The sequence below is a fragment of the Apis laboriosa genome, unplaced genomic scaffold (assembly GCF_014066325.1).
Source record: "Apis laboriosa isolate Shangri-la unplaced genomic scaffold, ASM1406632v1 scaffold12_cov154, whole genome shotgun sequence".
Lineage (NCBI taxonomy): Eukaryota > Metazoa > Arthropoda > Insecta > Hymenoptera > Apidae > Apis > Apis laboriosa.
In genome coordinates, this window is record NW_025221207.1 from 4,461,500 (window position 1) to 4,489,429 (window position 27,930).

Here is a 27,930-nt window from a genome sequence, read left to right on the forward strand (position 1 = left end):
TTGTTATTATATTTAAATTTATATATATATATATATATATATATATATATGAGCAATGTTATATTTAATATAATTTAATATTATAATGATTTTCAACTTTGTAGTTAATAAAAAGTGAAGGAATTAATAATATATAAAAACGTTATTAAGAAGCCAACATTTATTTTCCAGCCACCTCAACTTAATATATAAAAAAATGAAATAGACAAAATGTCTAAATATTATAAATCATGTTAAGGCTATGGTACAATAAATGATGGCAAATAAACAAAATTTATTTCTTATAACCACAGCTTCGCCTACGTCCTCTTGCTCTTTCAAACTTTCGACCTTTAGAGCGTACTAATGGTTTTGTATGAGAATGTGGTACACCAGGTGCAGGTCCAAAGTGTTTCACTGCTTCGCGAGCTTTACGACGGCCTTGCATTAAAACTGTTCGTTTTCCTGTAGGTGCACGTAATGCTAATTGATCAAAACTAATCAATTCACCTCCAGCTTTTAATATACGAGCTCTAGCTCTTTCAGTAACACGTAAAGCACAAACCTATAAAAAAATTAATAATAAATTTTATTTCTCAAATTATTTAAAATACTTTATTTCAATTATTAATTTGTTATTTTATATAATAATTTGAGAATAAAAATTATTGTTATTATTACTTACTGTAAGTTTAGGAATTTCAAAAATCCTAGCATCATCTGTTACTGTGCCAACAATTACAGCAATAGCATTTTCTCGTCCAGGTTTTTTCATAAACCTAACTATACGTGCAAGAGATATTGGAGGACGATGTATCTTGCTCATAAAAAGTCTCTTGAGGATGATTTTATTAAACTTAGAATTTGTACGTCTAGCCAGAAAACGGTAAAGCTATAACAAAATTAAGAAATATATTAATATAATTATATTAATAATTTTCATTAAATAATCACAAAAATTTTATTTTTTTATTATAAATAAAAAAAAGAATTAAAATAAAAATGATAAAAAACATATGAATAAATAAAAAATTTTGATAAATTAAAAAAAAAATATAAAATTGATAAAATATAAAATTGATTTTTCATATTAAAATACAATAATATAATTTCTTGACATGAAAGAAAGTTTTACAAATTTTTAATATCGTATTGTATCAACTAGTATAATCGTCTTTTATATAAAATATAAAGACGGAATAGGAAAGTTGACTAAATTTTTTTTAGCGAACGTCAAAATTGGTTCAGTCTATAATAGAACTGACACAGAGTGCAGTTCGCAAAATAACTTTATTTGCGAATCTTTTTTAAAATCTCACGTGTTTATGACAACAATAATTTCAATTAAAATATATAATCTATTTATAATACAAGTCAGAATTTAAAATTATTTTTTGAGAAAAAATAAAGATAAAAATAATTTAAAATTAAAAATATAGTACAAAAGAAATATTTAAAAATTTAATTATTAAAATACTCACTTTAACGAGAAGTCGCAAGTAGACATCTTGCGATTTAGGTTCTGTACGCCGAACCTTCCTATCGTGTTTATGGTTTATATCAATACCCTGTAAAGGAAATAATTTTTGTTAATTTTTTTTTAACATTTTTAAAATTTGATTAAAAATTTCATTCATTTTAATTGACATAGATGGACCAAATCTCTATTGATTTTATAAATATATCGATGCTATTGAAACATCCTACCATTTTGATAAACCGGAAAAGAAACGGCCGACCACATATGCAGGTTAGATAGAGACTTATAGAAACGGATATAAAAGAGGGCGCTATCAATGAATAAAATTGATACAAAACGAATACAAACTATATAAAAACTACATTTTGATCAAGTTAAATATATAAATTTATTTTAAATTATATTGCATTTATATATAGCAATATAATATGTTGCTATGCAGAAATAAATTTAATGATAAAAATTATTTTTATTCACTACATAGATTTTGATTGACACTTGTTGCATTTCAGATTCAGAATTACCAAGATAAAAAAAAAAAATAAATTTTAAAAATTATCATATATAATTATTTGAAAAAAAAAATATATATATATATATTTATATGTAACTTATAATAATATATATAATATAATATATAATAATATAATGTATAATATATTCTTTAAATATTATGCTTTATTTATAAAAATTAATTTATATAAATAATATTTTTTAATATCTATTTTATTATTAATAATTGTCATCAAAATACAATTTTTAATTATATATTATATATAATTTTGACTTTATTAATATTATTTTAACAAAAACAAATTTATTTATAGAAAAAATATAAATTCCATTTGATAAAATCATGTATATATAATAATACATATTATGCTTCTATTATGATGTAAAAAATAATTATGAGTTTGCTAATTGATTCTCATATATATTTATATATTCGTATAAAATATATAAAAAATTCTATTAATTTTCGTATTAGATTTATAATATTGTTAATTTATTTATAATTCAACATAATAATACTTAAAGATATATAATCAGAATTTATTTTTATATTTATTAATATTTACTAATATTGTCAAAGCTTCATGTTATATATGAAAAAATGAAAATTAATAAAGTAAAAAAAAATCAATTAGTTCTAATTCTAACTAACTAGTAAATTCTATTAACGAATTCGAATTATTTTTTGAAATTTTTAAAAATGTTTTAATAAAAAGTTATATTTATACACACACATATACACATACACACACATTATATAATTTATATATATATATATACATATGTGTATATATATATATATATATAAAATTCATTTTCATATTTTTTTACATTACAAAAAGTATGTTTATAGTAAAGTACAGTTTTTTCACACAAGATAGCGCTGATGGTGTTCCAGCAATTGGTCTGTCTCAAGTTTCACATAAACAGTGTATGCCGTGACTTCGGTGTGTTCGAAACAGTTCAATGTTTGAATGCGTACAAGTACAGAAGTAACCAAAGTAGTGGTGAAATAATTTTTTTTAATTGTACGTCAATATAACAGAATTCTTTCGATTACCATAAATGGTTCAGAAAAAATTTCAATACATGCGAATATGACTTAAATATCTTTTGCAAAACAAATCCTTTAATAAGGATAATGTCAGAAATAAATTAGTCGGAAAATGCACGTGTTTCGTTAAATTCGTAACACGACAGGTTGAATAATTAAATGACAAAGAAATGCTTGGTAAAATGATAAAAACAGTGAGTAAAAATTAAGTCAATTGAATGATTATCAATACCCTTTCTTAAATGGAATCATATGAAGCAACAATATTTTGCGGTGGCAGAAAAAAGAACTTTATCAAAGTGTTTATTAAGTGCCTTAATTATTATGATAATGATCTTATGGGACGATTATCAGTGTGGTTTATGTTTATTATTGAATGAAAGACAGTGATCAGCGTGTCATGGAGGACAGTGGTCAAGTACATTCTACTCTTCTCGAAGAAACCTTTTACGTTACGTCCAAAAAAAACACTTACTACAAGGTGAGACTAACAGAAAAGGGCCTCAGCCTAGAGAAAGACAATAATGGTACGACGAAGGTTGAAACGATCATTCTAAACGATATAATAGGGTGTAGATGTATGCGTTCGAAACGTAAAAGCGCGGGAAGCTGTGTTTGTGGGCCAGGTACTTCGAGATCTCAATTCAAGCTAGTCGAGTCTGCAGAAGCATATCAATGTTATGATGAGTTCGATACCTCGGCCTATCTTTATATCTATGCTTACACATTGAAGAAAGCACGCATGAAAGGTATCAAGAGACGAGAAAGGACGACGATCACGCTACGATTCCGCAGTTTTGACAAATATGAAGATAATCTACGAGAAGCAAGCAGGTGGCGATTAGCTATAAAATGTCTCATTGTTGGTGTGCCTGTGCCTAAAAGTTTTATGAGTCCAAGCCACGAGAATCTTGAATCGTTGATTAGTGGTGAGTTCAACTTTTTTCTTTTTTCATTGTAATCAGATGATCACAATTGGACAAATTGCACAATCCATCTATTATGTTTTATTCCTTTTTTTAATAATACGAAATAATATGTATAAAATACGATATTAGGTAATAAATACTAAACGTTATGAAAAAATAAATGTGAAAAAAATTTATTAAAATTTCATTTTTTTATTGAAAAATTATATGTTTACCATGCAATATATAAATAATAAAAAAATATATGATAAAAACATGACATATATATGATAAAAATATTATATTAAAATATGTCATGTCATATATTTATATAATATTAATGTAAGCAGGCTAAATGACAATAATTCTTTATTTGAATATGCTTAAGTAATATGCATTTAAAATGTGAAGTGTTTTAATTTACACATCGCTATTTTTAGTAAGTTAAAATCATATATTAATGAAGTAAATTTAAAAAAATATCTTTATACGTATCTTTTCATTTTTGATTTTTTTGTATCATTTTTTCTTTCTGAAAATTTATTATTTTTTTAATAAAAAATTATATAATTTTTCACTGATATTAAAATAAATAAAAAATTCGTCGTATTGTATATTATGTATGAATTTTTATAATGCTAAAATTCAAGAGAAACGATTGCATGACTAAAAGAAATCACGGAAAGTCTCCTTAATTATACATTGGGAAATATTAATATATAAGAAAAGTTTATGTTTCTTCCATTAAAGTTTTTAAAAGAAATTTAAAAGAAATTTAAAAGAATTTTAAAAGAAATTTCAAAATTTATATTATTATATATTTATATAATTTTAAAAGAAATTTCAAAATATATATTATTAGTATTATTTATAATTATTTATAAAAAATGAAATTTTTATATGTATTCGTTTTATAAATAATAAATTATAAATTAAATTATAATTTAATATAAATTAATAAATTATAATAAATATTTTAAATTAAAAAATTTTTATTTCAAATTTAATTAATCTCGTTTATTTAGAATTTAATCTTTATTTCAAATCGATTGAAAAAATTAAAAATTGAAAAAAATTAAATTTACATTATCTTTAATTTCTTAATCGAATAAAAAATACTTTCAATGAAAAACTTTTATTGGAAAAAGAGAAAGAAAGGATACATTCGTTCATGTTTCATTATTATCATAATTAAATGAAAATAAAAAATTCATATTATGTACATGTATTTTTCTGTATTTGTTTTAACATTTGCATATATTTCTGAAACATAAAAGATATATTACAACATTGAAAATACGTTGCATTGCTAAAAAATTATTTGCATTTCGGAAAATTAAAAAAACTAGTGAATAATTAGATTCAAAGTAATTTAAACATTCAAATAAACATGAAATCATCAATCAACACATTAAAAATAATATAAAGTCGAAAATTAATATTTAAAAAAAAATTTATGTCAGAAATTTTTTGTTTTGTTTTGTTTTTAGAAGATTAAATATTCTAATTATATCGAAAAATATATGTAAATATTTTATAGTTATAACTGCAATTAAATATAATTACTCAATTTTTTTTATCACTAATTTATTTCATAATCATAGAAATCATCTACGATTAGAATTAAAATAAATATAAAAATCTTGTTTTCATAAATAAAATATAAGTTTTTAAAAGAACAGTTTTTAAAATATAATTAAAATATAAGTTTAACTAACTAAAATATAACTAAAATATAAGTTTCTAAAATAATTTTTAAAAAATTAATTTTCAATTATTTTAAATTATTTTAAATTATTCGAATATTATTTTTTTACAATAGAACTTCTAATTTAGAAGAACATAAATATATTCTTTATTACTAAATTATAATCATTGTAAAAAAAGTTGTTTTTTCTTTTTTTTTCTAATCTTTACAAATATTGCTTTTTTATATTTCTTATTTTTGAAATATTATATAATGAAGAACAATGTAGTTACTTATATAATCTTTTGATTTTTTCTTTATAGACATTTCACATTGCAATTTCTGTAGTTGAGTAATGCAGAAAAATCATTATTCTCCGTTTCCGAGTCATAATTCTTTTAACATTTTAAATTTCTTTTCACAATTTAAACTTCTTTTCTTCTTACTTCAAACTTTTCGAATATCATTCTCGTATTGTATTTTCGAAATATCGGTCAACACATTCCCATAAAAGTTTTCTAATCTATCTAATACTTCATTCTTATCTTTATTAATTAAAGATTATTCACTTGACAAAAAGACATTTGATAAAGCGTACTTTGATAAATTTCTTTTACGTGTTTATTCCTGAGATATAAATACATTTGTATCGCTAATGATTCATTATGATAATAGTAGTGTTAGTATTATATAAATATATAAACAGAAAATATATAAATTAGCAGTACGATTCAGAAGTGTTTTTTTTTTTTTTTTTTTTTCTTTTTTTCCTTTTATGTACTTCAGGAATTTATCATTAAAATTTCAATCTTTCTTGAAAGGAAAAATTATCATTCTTGTTAGGAATAAAAATTGAAATTTATTGCTATATATTTTTTTAACATTTTTTTTTTTTTTAATTATTGAATATTTTTGAAAATTGCTAAATGTTGCTAAACATACATGTTAAATAATTGATATTAGAAATAATGAAACAAGTTAATAATATAACAGATATAAAGAGAAAATCAATCATTTAAAGATATCTTATTTATATAATTCATCTGTATTAAAATATTATTATTAAGATAATGTTAGGTAAATGTTTATTTTAAAATATTTAAATACTATATATTATTTCATTAGAAGCAAAAACTTATGCCGTCATTATATATTTATTATTATATTATTATCTTTTTATTTTTATATAAAAATTATTTTGAAATTATAATTTTTTAATTAATTTTAAATTAATTATCATAGATACGGAATAATAAAATCATTAGATAAATAATTCATTAGATATCGTTAAAATATTTTTTAGTATCTTTGTGCAGTGATAAGATCATAAAAAAATGAAACATGTTAATGCATTTATTATTATGTAATTAAACAATTATTAGATACTGATATTTTTTTATTAAATATCGATATTTTTCATTCGACAACAATTTCAATCATTATAGTTATATAAAATTATGTAACAATATAATAGTAATAAGCGTTGCGCGTGAATTATAATCTTGAAAAGCACAGTTTTAAACGAGGTAATATTAAATAATGTCATTATGATCTTCTAGATGTACATAATATTCTTACTACAGTTTCGTTTAACATCTCATTTCTTCTCATTAATTCATTTTTGCTATTTTATTTGTTTTCTATTTTATTGTACATATTTAATATAATTTTTTTTCATAATTAATATGTTAAAATATTACAATATAAATTTTTCTTTTATTATTAACACTTTCTGAACTTTTAAATTATTTGTCTTCAATTATTATATTTCAATTATTGTACATTTATAATGAACACATTATTTATATTCGTTTGCGAAAATCAAAATTTCAAGAATTCCAGATAATATTTCAATTATTAAAAGCGTTATCGTTTATTTTCATGGCTAACTGAATTATATACAATTGTAATTTCATTTTTTATTGGCATACGTATTCATAACATTCTAAGAATACTTGATAGAATAATACGTGGAAAAAACTATCTTATAAAAATTATCAATAAATTAATTTTTTTTCCTAATAATTTATTAACATATTAATTATATATAATTTGCAACATTATATAGAATTTTATAATATATATATATATATATGTATTTCTACATTTTTTTATAGTTCTCATAACATATATTCAAGATATTTTCAAGTTACGAGCAGTAATTCAAAATATGATACATTTATTTTATATTTTACATCATTAAATGTTAAAAATTTGAAATTTATATAATAAATAACAAAATTAAAAATCCAAGAGAATATATAAAATTTTGTTTATAATAATCTTTTAAAAAACTTAAAATTTTTTTTTAATATTTTATACTTTCAACTTATTATAATTCAATGTCTAAAATTTTTTTCGAATGTTATCTATATATACATTTCAATCAATAATCCATAATCAATACGTATATAAACAAAATATAAAAGAACGAAATATTATTGTTTCCAATACCTGAGATTTATCAATTTTCTGATTGATAAACATTTTATCAATTGTAATCTATATCAGATTCCATTGTTTAATATCTCAAGAGGGATTTGTTAAATATTTTTAATGTTTGTAATACGATTCATTTTGAATTCATGTAACATTTATTCATCTATTCGAGAGAGAAAACTTTTAATTGTATAGATTTTGCATGACAATTTGCTTTGGAATTTATTCATACATTGGAACAGGTGTAAATTTAATGTAAAATATGAAATATAGAAATACAGCTTTCTAAAAAGTGAAAAAATTAAATAATCGTAAAAAATATAAAAAAATATTATTTAATTTCATATAATATTATTTAATAACTATATAATCTATTAATTATTTTAATATTTAATATTTTATATTTAATATTTTAATATTTAATTATTTATTTTAATAGTCGATATTTATTATACGATCTTATATATTGAATAATAATATATATTTAAATAAAAGTCAAAGTGTCTTTTTATATCAGCAAATACTTAAAAAGTACTATGTATTAAAAATCGAGTTACTACTTATGTAATATCCTAGAATTAATAATTTTGTTTAAAAAAAATATCCAATTAATTATAAAATTTATAATTTTCATTAAATATTGAAATTTTAATAAAAGTAAAAGTTTTAAGATTTTTGAGCTGAACATATATATTTATGTACTTTTTTTTTTAATTAAATTCCTACTTTTAGAAAAGAAATTCTTATTCACGAAGTAATAGAAAATTGATTAAAATATTAAATTATTATTTATTATTAATAATTGTTAAATTATTATTTATGTTAAATTGTTAAATTTTAAAATATATACAATCAAAATTTGAAATAATATATTTATGATTGATATTAAGAAAATAAAAAGAAATTATGAGTGTTTAAGAAACATTATTTACATAAGTAGAATTTATGAAAATTCATGATGTTAATAAATATTTTTTTTCCTTTGCCGGAAAAAGAATATATAAGTAGATGAAAATATAAGTAGAAATACATGTATTTGCCGTTTGTTTTTATGTTTACCTATCCTTTTTACGTATATCTTGACAAATCATTATTTCGCGAAATGTTATTTTAAGTAATTAGTATTTACTGATAATTGTTGTTCGAGCCGCGATATTACGAGTATTGCGGTATACCTTGGCGCATTAAATACTCGTTTCCAATTGCATAACATAGTTGAAGCATCATGTAATCATATATGTTACAATGTATTTCAAATGAAAATACATTTTTATGTATTAAACAATAGATTAAATCTTGGATGAAAAAATTCAACTTATCAATGCTATAATTATTGTTTGATTTTTTTATTTGAATGATTATATGAATATCATATATAATAATTCAAAATTAATTATTATAAATATAAATATTGAATATTTAATCATGATAAATAAAAGAAAATGATAATCATGATAAATAAAAGATTCTTTTCAAAAAATATATAATATTATATATTCAATGAATTTAAGTATAGAACAAGTAATTTATTAACCTGCTATAAGATTATTACTATTCAGAGTTTCAAAGGTAACCAATTCCAAGATATTGTTGCATCAGTGCCAAAACTTTGTCTCTTTAATAACACCGCCAACCTGTGGAATAGTGAGAATTATGTGACTAATAAATCGATTCTCTCTCTTACATTTCAGATTTCTTTTACGCATTTCTTTATATCATATTATTCAATAAAAGATATTTTAATAAAAAAATCAATTTTATAAATAAGTAGCATTCTTAATTATTTTGATTATTTTGAAATAAAAAATTTAAATATATTCATAATAGTAATTAAAGAATAAGTAGTGTCGCAAACTATTGTATATATAAATATCATAAATATAATTAATATCATAAGTAGTGTCAATTACAATACTATTAACATTCCAATGTAATTGATATTATTTATAATATATTATAATTTTATTTATAATTTATATTGACACTATAATTATAAAATAGAAAGAAGTGCATAATAAATAATTATTAAAGTATTATAACATTTTTTAATATTAATTTAAAACAAGTTATAATATCATTTTAAATAATAATCTTATACGCTTTTGTTTTATTTATATTATACAATATGAATACTTGAAAAATATTTTTAAGTAAAAATTAAAAAATTCATATCTGAATAGTCGCATAATTCAAAATTACTAAAAATTTAATATCTTTTATTTCCAAAACGAAAAAATTATCGTGAATGTAGCAAAGTTAGATGAACTTTGATATTTACAATAATTATGTTTCCAACTAATAATTCATTAATCATTTAAATCAAATATTTTTTATTTGTTCGTTTAATTATATAATTGTATGTATACATATATTTGCATATATATATATATATATATATATATTTAGAATATTTAATATACATATAAAAAAAATTAAATTATCTTTTAAATTTTAAATGTATTTTATATATTAAAATATAGATATTAAAATCTGAAATTTTAAATTATAAAAATATAAGTTGTTTTTTTTTATAAATCAAATAAATTAAATAATTAAAATTAAGGCACAATGTTTCGATCAGATTACTTATTTTAATTTCTTATTTGAAATTGTTTGAAGTGTTATTTTGAATGATCATGTCATAAAATAACGATTAAATAATAACCATATCTTTTTACGGTTAAATTAAGATACTTGCACGATGCATGCTAATGAAACAATTCAACGTTGTAACTATGACCTAATGAACGAAGGAGGTTAATTGGCATGTCAATCTATTCGTTTTTCCCTCTCTTTTTTTATTTAATATTTATCTTAAATATTTGATATATATAAAATGACTTCTCACGTTACTAACATATTCTTTCGGTGAGTAATTTACAAACAAAAGAGTTTCACAGTACTAGAATATGCATGTAGTATATTGTTTGATATTGCATGTTGCAAAACATCCTATTGTAACACGTATACGTATGAGTACAAAGTCTCTGCTAAGGTCAATTATTCACTCTTATGAGTAAATGCAATAATATACCATTATTATTTATCTATAGCAATCAGATTTTTGGCATAAGATCTAGTAGTTAATTGAATTATTATAATTATAACATTGTTTCATTATAAAGTTTTTTAATTAATAATTATTATGAATCTTATAAATTTTTATTATTTCTATTTACACTGATTAGATCTCTATAAATCTTTCGATACAAAATCTTACGTATAGCATTAGGAAACAATCAATTGCATTTTCACAAAGCTCTATTGATGGATAATGATGGATTTTCATCAATCAAATTATAAAAATATAAATTTTTTGAAACGAGAATTAACATAAATGGTATTTTATTATGAATTTCATCATCATTTATCTTTATCAATAAGATTACTAAATATTTTTTTTTCAGGAAATATTTTATATCGAATTATTGAATATCTTTTGTTCATTGAACAGTATGGAAACAATCATTTGATTTATTCATATTTCATCTAAAAAATAAAAGAAATTTTCTTTTCATCTTTTATACTATAAATCGATAGATCAAGTAATATTTCAAGTATTAAGTTTTGACAAACTGTTTTTATCTTGTTTTTATCCAGAAATTTTCATTTTACTTCGAATTAACTTACACATACATATATCTCTTTGTTAGTAATCGATATTGGTTAGAAAAAAGAGATTTATCGCACATGACAATGTTCAACCAGTTTCCAATATATTTTGTATATACATTTCCGTAAAATGATGGTTCTGCGACGGAAGTTCGAAATCCTCAAGAAGAGGTAATTTTATTTGGACTGAAATACGAAGAAAAAAATGAACTGAATTGAAAATTATACTTTTGAAAATATATATTGAAAAAAAATGTTTTTTACATCAACTTTTTTCTTTTTTTTTTTTTTTTTCTTTTAATTCTTTTTTATCGAGAGAATGGTTGTAAAAGTTATCGATTTTTAAATGCACATTTTCGTCGCCGCTTTTTAATGCTCAGTCGTTTGTTCGTTAAAAGTCGAGACCTCGTAATAAATACGTTGCACTATATAGCTATGAATTCCGTTTACGTCACACTCTGATTTATCGTAGATTGACGAAAATAACTGTTCACCTACTCTGCACCTCTTTTGACAAAGTCCTTTGAAATCGATGCAGTTCAATAATTCATATCAGTTTTTGGAAGTAATCTCGAGTATACATATCACGGCACTGATGCATTATCCAGCAAAGGATAAACTTCATTAAATAAGGCTAAAATTGCACATATATTTTCTATATTTATTAATAGATATAATAAAAATATGAAGAAATATGGGTTGGTTTGAATATAATACATATAAGAATTCATACGTGAAATATTTAAATTTCATATTATTGTGCCATATTATGTTTAATGTGATGAATAAATATATTAAAGAACAAATTAGTTTATCAAAAAAATTTAATAATAATATCTTTATTTTATATATTTTTCAAAGAGTTATTCACTTTTGTCGATAATAAACATCAACGTACCATTGAATTTATTCCACAAACGTAATAGTCGTTTAGAAAGTCTAATTAATACATAACGTAAACATCATATATCCATTCTTAATTCTTATATTATGTATTATATTATGAACATGAGTATTTATATTTCTCTCACGTTCCATGTTTATATTATAATTTTTTAATTAAAGCTTTTAAGAATCTTTGTTTGTATGGTACTTTGCTGTATAATATTATATCAGGGTAAAACTATTATCATTTTCTTCTTATTTTATCGTTTTAATTTTTTAATAAAGTTTTTGAAAATTTTCATTCGTGTAACACAATATTTCATATTATTTTTACACTTGACAGCAATATTAATTGCTGCGGATATTGTGATACATCTTATTTACAAATAACATTATATCATATTAAAATAAAACATTAAGATATAATATGATGAACATATTTCAATATGTTAATATTTTTCAACATAAAAATGTTCCTAAAAATATTTTTAATTTTGAAATATATTAAATTTTTATAAAATTTATAGTCATACATCACAGGTATATAGGCATATTTTAAAATATACAAAATAAATATTAAATCAGATTTATATTTTATATAATATAATATATAATTTTGTATATATATAATTTTGTATATATATATAATAAAAGAATATTAATCATAAACAAAATTTATATATACTTTTGAATTCTATTTAATTTTATTAATATAATTATTATTAGTGTAAAAAGAGATGAAATGAAAAAATATTTCATAATATTCTTATGGAATTCTATTTTATTTTATATAAAAATAATTTTATAATTGTATAAAAATATGCGAATTTATGTGCTAAATATATCAGATAATTTTTTGCAAATATAACAATAGATATATAAATTCCCATATTGAAGTGGATTTCTTGAATTCATTAAATACATGCTTCGTTTCATATGTTTCCTAAAATCTCTCTGTAAACTTTCACTCGTCACGCATCGTTCACCCCTTAAAGGTACTCACCCCCGCAAACGAACGTATCCATAGCTCGTGCGTATATTCTGCCCGCCCAAGCACTTGCAGAATCCTAATTTCTATACGCTACAGAGATGACAATCTTTAATATACATATATTGTTGCAATATTGAAACGATTATTTATACATAATTATGAAAATGGAAAATAGAATATTTATTTTATATTTATATTTATTTTACAAGTGATCTTCGGTTTTTTTTTAAATAAAAAATCATTTTACATTTTATATTTCTAAAATATGTACATATTTTAAATGAATATATTGCCTTTATTCAAATGTTATTTATCTCTCCAGAATCCTGATAGTATTCGTAAATATCGTTTTCACAGAGGTTCGTGTATTTATTTATAATATAGACAATGATTATGAAAAATATTTGAATTTAATATTTGAACAATTAAATTATTATAAATTTATTTTATTTTATGAAATGAAAGTAATGATTGTATTCAATGAAAGTAAATATATCCTCAAGAAAAGTTAGAAAAAGTTTTTCAGTTTTCAATTTTTTAATTACTTAATTATTATATTATAAAAAAATAATTTGAATTAAAATATTCGTAAATTTTTTTGATGTAATTTTTAATATGTAGTTTTATCTATACTAATATTGGAATGAAATGAAATGTCGATTCTTCGAAACATCACTCCAAGGGGTAAAAATATTTCCAGCCACTCACACCTCCTATTTCTTTCCCACCGCACGAGATATGACATGAGAAGAAGAATAGCTTTCAAGATCCGAAATAACACTTTCGATCAGTCGTAACTTAAACTTGACCGCAGTCAATGGTTCAAGATCGAGAAATAATAAAAGTTTCACAGCATCCGAACAATCTCGTTTCAAAATTGTTTCCGGAATAACGCGTTTATAGTCGCACATTTTAACTTCAGCTTTACTATTCTCGCGATTATTCCTCATATATCATTTTTTCGACGTATAAAAATGTTATTTTCAATCTTATCAATGACGTGGACATGGATCGGATGTGCCAAACCGCGTGTACACGAGACGGAAAGAACAATTGGGTCGAGCGTGTGTCGCGTCTTCACGTCGCCAGAAGTGTTTTGACATTTTTCTCAAGTAGCTGTATATGTGTCAGCCAAATTAATACAAAATGACCCATATAATGTTGCTGATTACGGTGATTCTACAGGGCCTGATCATTGCTAATTCCTTGAATATTTGTTGCTTATCGAATATTTGTTGAATATCTATTTGAACGAAAACTTGTTATTCTTTAGATAAAATGAAGTTTGAGTTTGATAAAAGTGAAATTGATTTATCTTAAAATAAAAATATATATATTTATATATTTGAAATATATAATTGAAATATACTTAAAATATATATATATATATATTTATTCTTGATAATAGTGTAATCATTTGTATCCTAATTGAAATTTTATCTTGTCAATAACTTTGTTTTTTAATAGTGATCATGCTTATCATTTCTCGAGAATGCCTTTGTGCATTTGATAAAAAAAGAAAGATGCAAATACATTTAAAAATAAGTCACTATCAGACATTTACTCTAAATCATTATGTGATTTCATATATAATACATAATAAAAAAAAATATATAATAGTTGAATCGTCAAAAATCTTACGTTGATTAAATCAGTTATCATTTTAACTAAACTTTGTGAAATTAATTAATTAAGAATGTAGTGAAATAAAGCATATTTAAGATATAAATAGAGTAACTTTCGTACGTATTTTTTAAAATATTGTAGAGTAGACAAGATATGTTTGTACAAACATAATCACGTAATGATTTATGATATTATGTAAATGATGTTTGTTAAATTTTGAAATTTTTCTCGACTTCTAGATCTTTTATCGTTGCTAGTTTATATCTGTTAGCTTATACTTTCACTAGTTGCGTTTAACGATGCATAACTACTACGTAAATGAAAGTAGATCCTGTTTAAATTGTCCATTTTAAAGGAATTGCATTCACGTTTGAAAGTCGTATACTTTGCGTCATTTCGATAACCTATTTCCAGTTTTCTCCCGGAAATCGGAATAACTATTGATTTCCTTGTTCTAAAAATTTAGAGATCTTGAACAATCATTAAGTTTTACACATATTACGTATGATCGTTTCATCAGAAATTATATAAATTTTATTTTCAATCATATTTGTTTACAAAAGTAACTTCTTATAAATTCAATTATTGCAAAATAAAGTCTATTTTATTAGAATGTTTTATAGTATAATAAAACGATAAAATTTTAAATGCAAATATATTTTCTTTTATTAAAATATTATACATAAATATATAGATATTTATATATATTGTGTTTTTCATCTCTAAGACGAAATTTATTTAGTATTAAATCCTGATATGTGTCAATATATACATACTAATATCAATAAAAAAAAAATACGTAATATTGACAATTATTTTTTTTTAATTAATAGTAGATAAATAAATGATAAGTAGATAAATAGATAGATAAACTTTAACAGAAAAATAATTAATTAAAAAATAAATTATTGATAGAAATAAGAAAACAGAAACGCCGTAATTATTTAACGCAGATATATGAGATACTTTATCATGATAAAAAAAATTAATGTTAGAGAAAAATTTTATTATTATTGTATTCCAACGATGAAAAATAGAAATAAATAAATTGTAAAAAAAAAAATCAAAAGAAAGAATGAAATGAATGATTAATTAATTTAAATAATATTTTAATTCTCATTAATATGATTATTCGGATAATTTGATAGTGAAAATATATAGTAAGAATTAATTATTGAAATGATATCAATCGATAATTGATAATTTATCATTAATTAAGAAATACTCAAAATTTCCAATTATTTATTTATTATATTCTCAATTCTCAATTTTTTTTTTTGTTCTATTTCCTATTCGTCTTAATCAGATTTTAATAACTCAAATTTAATTATAAGCGAAAAAATATATCAAAGTTATCAATTATAAGAATGTTCAGCCTTGTAAATAAATTACAAATAAATCGAACAATAATCATATATCAAACTTGCGATTATCAAAAAACATATAATATAGACAAATATTCGAAGAATACCATGTTTCATGATAAGTGAATTGGTCTATATTAAAAGATATTTATAACGAATTATTCATGTTAATCGAACGCGATGAAACTGCAGAGAAATCTCCGCAAAGGGGGTTGCTACGACGACTGCAACGTCGTCTTTCAAAGAATAAATACGCTCGTTGCGTTACACGTCACGTAATCGTCCAGAGAAACTTCCCACTTTGTAGAAATTCTCTCTATTTTCGATCAGATACTATTTATATATATATGATATTATGCGAATTAAAGTTTTGTCGTAAAATTTGCATTTCTATATTTTACAATCAATCCATAAAAATAAATGTATGTATTAAATTCTTTTGCGTTTTTATATACGTGATATATTGTGACATATCTTTTAGAAATCTTTTAGAAATTTTTTCAATTTAAATTCTTGTTATAAAAATTTTAAATTTTATATTCGAAATTTGTTCATAATTAAAATTAAAAGTATATAATTTTCCTAACATTTTCTAAAATATTCTGAGAAATAATGAATATAATAAACATAAATCTGAAATTGTAATTATACAATTTTAAAATTTTTATCATAAAATTAATATATATTTTTTTCTTATCTTAATCTTAAAATTATGAAAAAAAATTTAATGAATAAAGAGATTGAGAATATAATCATTAAAAATTGAAAAATCAATTTTGAATTAATATGAATTTGAAATTAAAATAATTGTCAAGAAATTTGCATCTACAAGAAATAAATACATGTTTAATACGAGTCCATATTTTAAAATATTGTCAAGTGAACGTAATTTATGTAAATGATAATAAAAAAAATATAGTAGAAAGACTTTAAATATTAATTATAAAATCTTTACATTAATAATATCATCGAGGTCGTCAACGATATTTCCATACTTTTGATTACATATTAAATTTCGAAATATTTTATTACATGGTCATCTCACACTTGCTATAATAATGAAATAACTCCAAAATTACGATTCTAAGAAAAATAATTTTAAATTCAAACATAAGAACATAACAAAATACTAAATACTAAAATTAGAATTCACTGATTTCAAAACTCACCAATAAGCAATGCTTCCTTTTGTAATATTAATAACTCAAAAAACTATAAATTTTTAGTTACATTATCATCAAGACAACTTTACGATATACAAAGTTATTCATAGTAACCAATCAGGTGGTTAATCTCGTGAAAAAAATAAATCAATGTAATCGTTATTTCTATCAAATAATTAATTCATATCTGATCGATAAACAATTTCATTTACTACTTGAAAATTTTATTCCCTATTTTTATTTTCGATTTATTTTTTCCCCCATAGAATCATTTCTTGTCCCTCTCATCACAATTACAACATACCTACATAATATTGAAAATACCTGTGCAAAAGAAAAGAAAGAAAGGAAAAAAAAATAATGGAAATTGATTACAGCTTGTCCAGGCGAGCAACGAAAGATACTAGTATTGCTGAATCCGAAATCTGGACCGGGAAGAAGCCGAGAAACCTTCCAGAAAAGAATCCATCCGATTCTATCGGAAGCGGAGAGGCCTTACGAGGTTCACGTCACCAAGTGTCCCAATTACGCACGCGAGTTCGTGCATACGAGGGACATCTATCAATGGAGCGGACTCGTGATGGTCGGGGGCGACGGAATAGTGTTCGACGTAGTAAATGGACTTTTTCAGAGGCCCGATTGGGAGAAAGCTCTGAAGGAATTACCCCTTGGCGTGATACCCTGCGGTTCCGGTAATGGCTTGGCGAAATCCATCGCGTACGCTAAACAGTAAGTCCCTTTTAGAATCATCCGGGTCCGTGATTTATTTTATGTGTCTGGCTCGGCTGTCCCGAGGAAGTCGTTATTTCTGTCTGCAACCGGGCTCGTTCGGTTTATTTGCATGCATGCAGAAGATGTGTTTGTGCAATTTCACTGGACAATGGGATTTTCTAAGGTTTTCGATCTTTGTTTTTATCCAAATTCTCGTGAAGAACATTTTCTCGATTATTTTTTGTGCCTTTGAATATCTTTATTAAAAATCTTTTTTATAAATTTATTTTCTTTGATAATGTTTTGTAATTATACAAAATCGGTAATGTAATTGAAGTTTTGTATTCCTTGAATTTCAGAATTCTAGGGATTAGGTTAAATATAAAAAAATTTTATAAATATACTTTAATAGAATGTTGTTCTCTATGTTTCTCATATAGAGAAAGTATAAACAATTTCATTTAAAGAAAGTACGCGAGTGTATCAATCTACGTTATATTGGTTCAAATATATTGTTATAGTGCAAAGGGTTAATTATACAAATGTACGCGACATAACATCACTTAATAGCCAGTCACTATTGCCAATTTATCTCGTAAATTGGTATGATTTCGTGACAGACAAGTTGTAATTTGAACACATATATGTATATGTGTATGTTTGTACATATTTCATTCATTTTAATCTTTTTTAACTTTAAAATAAAAAAAGTTCATAACAAGATAAGGCATAAATTCAAAAAAGAAAAATTCAAAATAAAAATTTATATTAATTTATTACAGCTTTGTACGTGTAAATTGGTTTAAATTTAATTCAGTATGTTGTAAATTTCCTAATCAACTTAATGTTTATCACGAATTATAATTATTTAACGATATAATATGTGACAAAAATTTCATTTTTTTAACGATACGATACGATAATTTAATCAAAAACTAACGATTAATCGACCTAATTTTCATTTATTCATTAATGTACCGGAGGCTACACATATCCCCTGCATTTTTTGTCAAATTCAATTTGCTTTCATTATCCTCGATTTATCTTTTCCCATCATTTTTATTTCATCCGCTAGAGTAAAAAAAAACTTCTGATATCTTCTTTATCATTTTGTAAAAATAATATATAAGACAATTATGAACGTGTACAAAATTGCTTTTAATTGTTATGATAATTATACAATTATTACATTTAGTTTCTATGTTACATTTTTATGTGTTTGTCAATATATTAGAATATTATTTTTCGAAATATCATTAAATACAATGTAAAAAGATAATAGTATTATTTTCTATGAATAAATGAAGTATCATGAGTCAATTAATAGAAAATTTCCATCTCAGAACATTTATGAGTTTCATGTCTATTTAAAGAATCGTGTAAGAGTTTTTTCACTTATTAACTATTCATTTATTACCTCGAATAATTAAAAAAATATTTACAAAAAATTTCATTTTACATTTAAATTATTACAAGATATATATAAATATAAGCTTGCAAATATTTGTATTTTTACTTTTTTTTCTCATTTTTGTTATTATAAAAATATTATTTATAATATTTATAAAAATATTATTTTAATTCGAAAATAATTGTTTATTCACAATATTATCAGCACATTTTTTCAGGATTAACCAAATACTTAAATTTTATTAGTACTTTACAAAAAATAAGCATTACATGTTACGAGATAATCGTTATTTATATTGGCTTATCATTATGATAAGAGAGCATATTGTTCTATATATGTATGACTAGTTAGTATGACGTTATATATCTTATGTAACGCAACATATACAATCATACACACGTAAAACTAAAAACATCATTTATCAAACACATATAATATCGATGTGTTTGACATTTGCTCTTATGAATACACGTATACAGTATCTTTTTTACGTATATATAATTCTTGCTATATCCAGTTACAAATAAGATGATAAATGAAAGTAATAAAAAAAATTCAAGGTATTTAGATAATGAATAAAATGTGCATGATCAAAAAGATTTTTATATTGAATATGTATTTTCAACCGCATGCATGTTTGTCGTTTTAAACAAGTGTTGGCGAGGTCGAGCACAACATGTCGATCATTATACCGAGTACGCGTGTCCTTACTTTTTGTTCAAACTTTATTCTTTAATCGTAATAAGATAAATGAATTGTAAGGAGGCTTGTTCAATTTTGTTCGTATCAGGAACACGTTTCAGGAACACGTTTTTGCTTTTTGACGTATATCTTTTTTAATAATACGATAGAATTGATCATAAAATAATTCGGAAAATATGAATTATATATTTTATATATTTTAATAATATTTAATTATTAATATATATATACATTAATGATAATTGAAAAATAATTATCTTAGGATATTCAATTTTTTTCATTAAAAATTTTCCATATGAGAAAAACATAGAATGAACACAAATGAAAAATAAAGATTATTATGATAAAAAAAAAAGTTGAAAATAAACATGAAACTGTAATTGAGGTTTTTCAAAGTTTCCTGGTTTAACTAATTTAATATTGATTTTACATTCAAGACTGAAGGCAATTGGATAAAACGAAGCGATAACACCTGTAGATAGTTTTCATTTACATTCATGGAAAGAAAAAAATTCCATTAGATTATAATTATTCCTTGTGGTTCATTCATACATTACACATGGCAAATAAAATTTTTTTCATTTTGTAAAAGATTGTAGAAGATTTCTTTTTTCATGAGTATTACGAATTTCTGAAATTTCTTTTAATATAATATAAATGTTTGCAAATCAATATTTTTGGAATTATAGATGATATTATAATGAATATATATATAATGAATATTAATTCTTTTGCCAACATACTGGTAAAAGTTAACTCTGTATCTACTTAATAACAATCTCAACAGTATAAATTTTCTAGCTATTTATTCAATGATACAACATCTTAATACTAACATTGAATAAAGATTGAATAAAGAATAAAGAAGACACAAGCATTTATTTTAAATAATATATCTTGAAAATTTTTAAATTTCTCCAGAAAATTATTAATTCTTAATTTATAAAATTACAGCACTTACAGCACCTTTAACAGAATTTTTAATATTTAATTTAATTTATTAATATTTAATACTTTAAAATTTGAAAAATAACAAATATATAATAATAAAATGTAATTTTATTTATAATTTTTACAAATTGAAAATATTATTATTTAATCATTATCACTTTTCTTCTGAATCTCTTAAAATTTTCAAATTTCATTTGCACAAACACACATACACATGATATTTATAATAAAAAAAAAAGAAAAAATAAAACGATAAAATAATATATAATTGAATCTGTTTCAGGGAACCGTACGATTACAATCCTCTTCTTATCAGTGCATTATCCGTGGTAAAATTCAAGAAAGCTCAGATGGATTTGGTGCGCGTTGAAACCAGAAATCAGATTCTATTTTCATTTTTATCGGTTGGATGGGGTTTACTTGCTGATATTGACATTGAGAGCGAACGTTTACGCGCAATAGGCGGTCAGAGATTCACTGTGTGGACTATCGCCCGTTTGATAGGCTTGAGAACGTACAAAGGAAAGGTGTCTTATTTACCTTGCGATAAAGTACCGTCCGTGGAGAGTTTAGGTAATGGAAATGCCTACAATGAATATACGAAGGAAACGCAGATATCGCATTCAAGGAGCTGCGGCGACGATTTAGATCGGTACGTTATTGTTCTGTCATGCGTTATCTCAATCATTTGCATGTGGGAAATTGCTTGTGTAGAAGTAAAATAACCTTTGCATTCAAAATAATTGAATTTATCTTATATCGAGTAATACAGAATTTACATAAATTTTATATCGACTGTACTATACTCTAACAACGAAAATCTTTTGATAAAACTTGACAATTATAATTTTCTATCAATCTTAATTTCATCCATACTATTGTTCATAAATGGCAATTTTTGGCAATCTTGATTTTATCAAAAATATACAAAATTGAATAATTGAAATGATATGATATTTTAATGATATTTAATGACATTTATAATGATAAAAAAATTATAATGATTAAAATAAATGTAAAAATACGTCGTAATTATTTAAAGCAATTGCTTTAAAGAAAAATCTGAAAGTTATGTAATTGTCTCTATTACTATCGGATTTAAGTTTGATTAAAATTGTGGATTATGGATTAAAAATATAATGATATAATGGATTAAAAAATAAAAATCAAAAATTGTGAACGTAACTATATAGCCTAGAAGGACATTTAAGAAGATATGTTTAAAAAACTTGTTAGTTGATTACCTTGAATCTTAAAGACTATTGCCAAATAGTGTATATTTAGGAATATTAGATATTTATAATATAATTTTTTTTTTATTGCTTTATATAATATATTCTACTTTATACATATACTTTAATTACATTTTTTTATTCAATTTCAAATAATTAAATTGTATTATATAGTAATAATGTAATAGTAGTGTATATTAACATTTATACTATATATGTGAATTAATATAATTTGTTATATTATATAAAGAAAGTAAGAAATTTTTGTAAGTTATTAATTTCAATTTGCAATAAATATTCTAAAATGTTAATTATTAAATTATTATTATAAGACAAATCTAAAAGTCATTCATTATTGCAAATTATTAACAATTAGAAATTTATTTTGAGATAAAAATATTAAAAATGAATTTATGAATTTAATTTTCAATACAAATAATAAAATAAGCAATGTAGATTAAAACTTAAAATACATCTCTTTTAAAATAACAATATCTTTATGCAAACATTTAATATTTTCGAAGAAAAAAAATTATATCGATTAATACGTTGCATATTAATATCTCAAGAAGTATATGTCTTGTTAACTTCATAAATGTCTATAGAAGAATGAAACATCAATGATAAATTGCTAATTTGCATACTTATACGTATGTATGTCACGAAACAACCTGTATATGTATATAATTTACATTAAAGTCGTCATATGAGATTCGATCCAATTTCTCATTGAATATAAAACAAACCTTGAGTTCTTAAGTAAGTCTTATCGTTTAGAAAAAAAAAGAATCGCTACAAATTTTACCAAAATATATGCATACACAAAATTAGGAAAATATATTTTTGTCAACTCATAGAATTTTGAAAAGATTTTACAAAGATTTAAAATAATGATCAATATATATAGTTCGTTTAAAATATCATATTTGCTTTTCAAATTTATTCTTAATAGATTCAATAAAAATAATATTAAAAAACATAGCGTTAATTTCAGAAATGTAATATAAATATAAAGAAAAAAGAATATAAAAATTACATTTCCGACCTATATTCATCAGCGAAATTCTTGGCGATTTTACAATTTAAAGATTTTAAGTAGACGATTTATTTTCGTATATTTTGTAATCTATATTTTTGTTTTGAAAATAAATAATTTTATTAAAAAATAATTTATTAAAATAATAATTTTATTAAAAAATTATTACTTGATATAAATAAAAATATATTTTTATAAAATATCTATTTTTTTCATATTATTTAGGTACAGTAAAATCAGTGAATCAAAGAGTTTTCACGATACGCTCGATGGAGATCCTGCTATTTTGGATGGATCATCCGATATTTACGATGATAACGAAATAATAAGCGAAAATATTACTTTGGAAACGGAAATTGAGAGAAGACAGAGGCTAGACAGTTTTTATTCTGCGACATCTGCGAAATCGACTTATTTTAGTACAGGTTCAATTTCTAGTTACCATAGTGTTGATGAACCCGATAATGAAAATATTGGTAAGTTCTCAATTTGTATATTAATATAATTTTGATATCTCCACGAAATGTTTTTCTTATTGTGTATTATTAATTATTTTATCATTTTATTTATTTATTTAATTTAATTATTTATTTTGATGTTATTCTATATCTTATTATCTTATTTATTTTAACGTTACAAATTTATTTTATACGAAAATCATTATATAATTTTTATATAGGAAGAAGAAATAAACAAATTGATCCACTTTTTAATTATTCAAAAATATGTTAATCGGAAAATTGTTGAAAGTATTTATAAAGTAATTATTTCTTATAAAATTGATTTTATTGGACATTATTATACAAATTAAATAATAATCTATGTATTATTAAGATACAAAAGACAGCAACAATCAAGTTATGTATGGTCCCTCATCGAGATTACCGGCTCTAACTTCAGAAGTATCAAGTTCCTGGACACAAATACAGGGTAAATATATAAAATCAATATTTAAAAGATTTTAATATTTAATAAAATTTGTAATAATTTAAAAATTATATCATTAATATACTTTTCTTTGCTAAGAATTTAACAAGAAAAAATATTTGATATTTGTAAATAAATTTTATGAATATCTGTAGAAATTTTTTTGTTATTAATAATTATTATTATTATTATAATTATTTTGTTTTAAATATTATATATTTTTGTATATATATTTTATGTTTACATTTTGTATATTTTCATAAAAATAAGTCCATTTATCAATAATTCCTTTTGAAATTATTAGGAATAATTAGATTTATAGAATATGTATATGAAATCAAATCATGAATTCTCGTTAATAATAAAATAAATATAAATAAATAAAATAGATGTATATTAATTAATTGTTTAAATAGTTTGCATACATCTTGCATCTTATTATATATTAATATAAAACTTTATTTCCTGTGATGTTAAATGATAATGTTGTTTAGTAGGAAGTAAATGTTGCTATATTTGCTTCTTATTAAAAAAAATAATAAGGACAGATCTTATTGCAAATAACATTGCTTAGAATGATTCATATTTGTTCATAATTATGCATTTTTGTGAATAAGAACATAAAAATATCGATATAAATATAATTTATAAATATAAAAATAATAAGATATAATTCAAAACAAAAAAATTTGAAAAAAAATATTTTATTTTAATTGATATGATATTCTTTTTATATTATTTTTAATTGAATAAGATTAGTATAACAAATTCAATAGATATCAAATATTGATTGTGATTTAATGAATCTTGTTTGTACTTTCAATTTCAGGAGAGTTTGTTATGGTTCATGCCGCATATCAATCTCATTTGGGCCAGGATTATTTCTTTGCACCTCGTGCCAAATTGGCGGACGGTATTATTTGGCTCATGATAGTGAAAGCCGGAATTACTCGAGCCAATTTGCTTCAGGTAAATAGTATAATTAAAAATAATATTTCTGGCATAAATATTGATTTATTAACAAAATAAATTAATTTCTTTGATTTATTTGTTCATTAAAGTATTTATATACAATAATCATTAAGAAATATATATCAATGAAAATAATTGATTTTAAGATAATTTATGCAGAAGTAAGTTATAAAAAAATTGAAAATATTTGAACAAAATATCAAGATTAATTATAAATAAATATTAATAATGAATTGAAGCAGAAAATCAGAAATTTAATAAATATTATAATTAAATTAAAATTAAATTAGATGCAAAGTAAAACATTCAAGATAATTAAAAATTTTTTTAATTATTTATTATGTTTTTTAGTTCCTGTTGGGCTTAAGTAATGGTTCTCACGTAACGCGTTCTGGCATCGACATGATACCAGTAAAGGCATTTCGAATAGAACCAGAAGAAGGAGTCAATGGATACATTACGGTAGATGGAGAAAGAGTAGATTATGGACCTTTACAAGCAGAAATATTCCCGTCTTTAGCCACAGTAATGTCCCCTTGATACAAATTAGCATTACAATTCGTACAGAGTTAGCAATGGAAATCAAATGGTACAATCTTAGAATCTTAAGTTCAATAAGATATACAATATATGTTATGGTAGCATGGTCCTGGTGACAATACTGTATTAATATATTCTTATTCGCGATACGTAAGTACGATTTTTAGCTCAGAGGATTATGGTAGGTGTATATTCTAGATTATGAAGTTAAATCATTCCATCAAATGTATACGAAAAAAATGTCGTATAAGATCAATGCAACCATAGTTTATATAAGCTCAACTTGTTACTTCATAGAGATTGTCTATGCGAGATAATTCCAGTATCCTATGAAATTTTATAGACGTATTTTACGTATAAAAACTATGAATTAATAATAAATGTAAATCTTGTTTTTTCTTTATTTTAATTTATTTCGATATTTCAAAATAAGTATTCAAAATAATTTATACCGGTGATTAAAATCAATAGAATTATACTATTATACTATTATCGTGATAAAAACAAATTTTAAATATTCCTAATGCATTTACAATTACATTCCTGATTGCATCTTATAAATAAAACGTATTTAATGAAGATTGAAATTTGAAAAATTCTTTTTTTTTTCTCAAGAAAAATCATCTGAAAGTTCATTAAATGATTGGAGAATCATTTCCTTTCTATATCTTTAAAAAAAAATCATAGATAGCATTAATTATTAATTTTTATTTTTATCTGGTTAATTTTTTTTAAATAAAGGATTAAAGCGTTTGAGAATTCTCAAAAATGATTGTTGAACCATTTTGTAATAATACCGTTCAATAGTGATTCAGTAGTGATTAACTAGAGATTTTTAATTTCATTCATTAGTCTAATTCGTACCTTTTTGGACTGTTTTCTATATAACGCACAATAGTGTAATTGTAAAACATTACATAAGCTTTATATTAGTTAGTTAGCAAATAATATTGTTGAGCTTAATAATATATAAACTAACATATATATGCATTTAATCCTCGACTTACGTAATAAATTGATAATGAATTGATAAATTAGATACAAATCTAAATCAATATTCATGTTAAAAATAATTTTTTAAATTTATTAATCATTGTAAAATAAATAATTTATATCTGTGTTTATATGTATTTATTAATTTTTTAAAATTCATTTAAAATTCTAATAAATACTTCGTAATAATTTCATAAACATTGTATATTAAAATCCTTATGAATTAATATATAACATGATTTTTTTAAAGCTGTTGAATTCGTTTTTTTTTTATTATTGTTAGCTTGTCACTAGAACAATATGTTTGTTAATAGATTTTTCTATTTTATTATTATTTTCTTCATAATAAATTTAATAAGAAACAATATATTTTTATAAAAAAATATTGTATTCATATAATAAAAGTTTAAATAATAAAGATTTTGTTTTAATATATAATTGAAAAAATTTTTATTTTATATTTGCTTTATTGAAAAAAATTATTTGATGAACTAATTTTTAATTTTCAGATTTACTATATTTGTTATTATTTATTATTATGTAATGACTTCCATTATAAGCACAAGAGAATTAATTTTGAACGATTTTATATAAAGATCTTAATTTTTTAAGCTTGTAAGCATTTTATGGACCAGACTGTTATTGTTATCCGGTCTAAATATTGATGATATAGTATTAATTTAATCGCGATAGTGCTCAAATATTGTAGCTATATTTTAGCTGTATTTTAGATTAAAAAAAATATGTCAATCTT

At 22.1% G+C, this 27,930-nt stretch overlaps 2 protein-coding genes across 3 annotated transcripts in view; one reads left to right on the forward strand and one right to left on the reverse strand.

Moving 5' to 3' along the window:
- Positions 1-142: 142 nt before the first annotated feature.
- Positions 143-27,930, reverse strand: part of LOC122720495 (alpha-latrocrustotoxin-Lt1a-like) — a 34,136-nt gene continuing 6,348 nt past the window's right edge. The window contains exons 5-7 of the mRNA XM_043947257.1: positions 1,461-1,547; positions 665-871; positions 143-544 (exon numbers count right to left, since the gene is read on the reverse strand). Of these exons, the coding sequence (XP_043803192.1) occupies positions 275-544; positions 665-871; positions 1,461-1,547 (564 nt within the window). The 3' untranslated portion in view covers positions 143-274. The remainder of the gene's footprint in view (positions 545-664; positions 872-1,460; positions 1,548-27,930) is intronic.
- LOC122720493 (sphingosine kinase 2) lies at positions 2,923-27,213 on the forward strand. 2 transcript variants are annotated; one of them, XR_006347770.1, is made up of 7 exons: positions 2,923-3,955; positions 18,079-18,430; positions 21,760-22,128; positions 23,970-24,220; positions 24,424-24,504; positions 24,579-24,674; positions 25,501-25,526. XR_006347770.1 is itself a non-coding variant. In XM_043947255.1 (7 exons), the coding sequence occupies exons 1-7, from the start codon at positions 3,403-3,405 to the stop codon at positions 26,181-26,183; spliced, it is 1,950 nt and encodes a 649-aa protein (XP_043803190.1). In that variant the 5' UTR covers positions 2,923-3,402; the 3' UTR covers positions 26,184-27,213. The 2 variants fall into 2 exon arrangements, 1 of the variants encoding a protein (XP_043803190.1); XM_043947255.1 differs by lacking the exon at positions 24,424-24,504 and adding an exon at positions 25,995-27,213 and having other exon boundaries at positions 25,501-25,640.

Excerpts from the sequence above, each read along its gene's own strand:
- LOC122720493 (XM_043947255.1), top strand. The coding sequence starts at position 3,403 with ATGAAAGACAGTGATCAGCGTGTCATGGAGGACAGTGGTCAAGTACAT. Across the intron at positions 24,221-24,578 it reads ACCCGATAATGAAAATATTG|ATACAAAAGACAGCAACAAT; the intron begins GTAAGTTCTCAA and ends TGTATTATTAAG. Across the intron at positions 24,675-25,500 it reads TTCCTGGACACAAATACAGG|GAGAGTTTGTTATGGTTCAT; the intron begins GTAAATATATAA and ends TTTCAATTTCAG.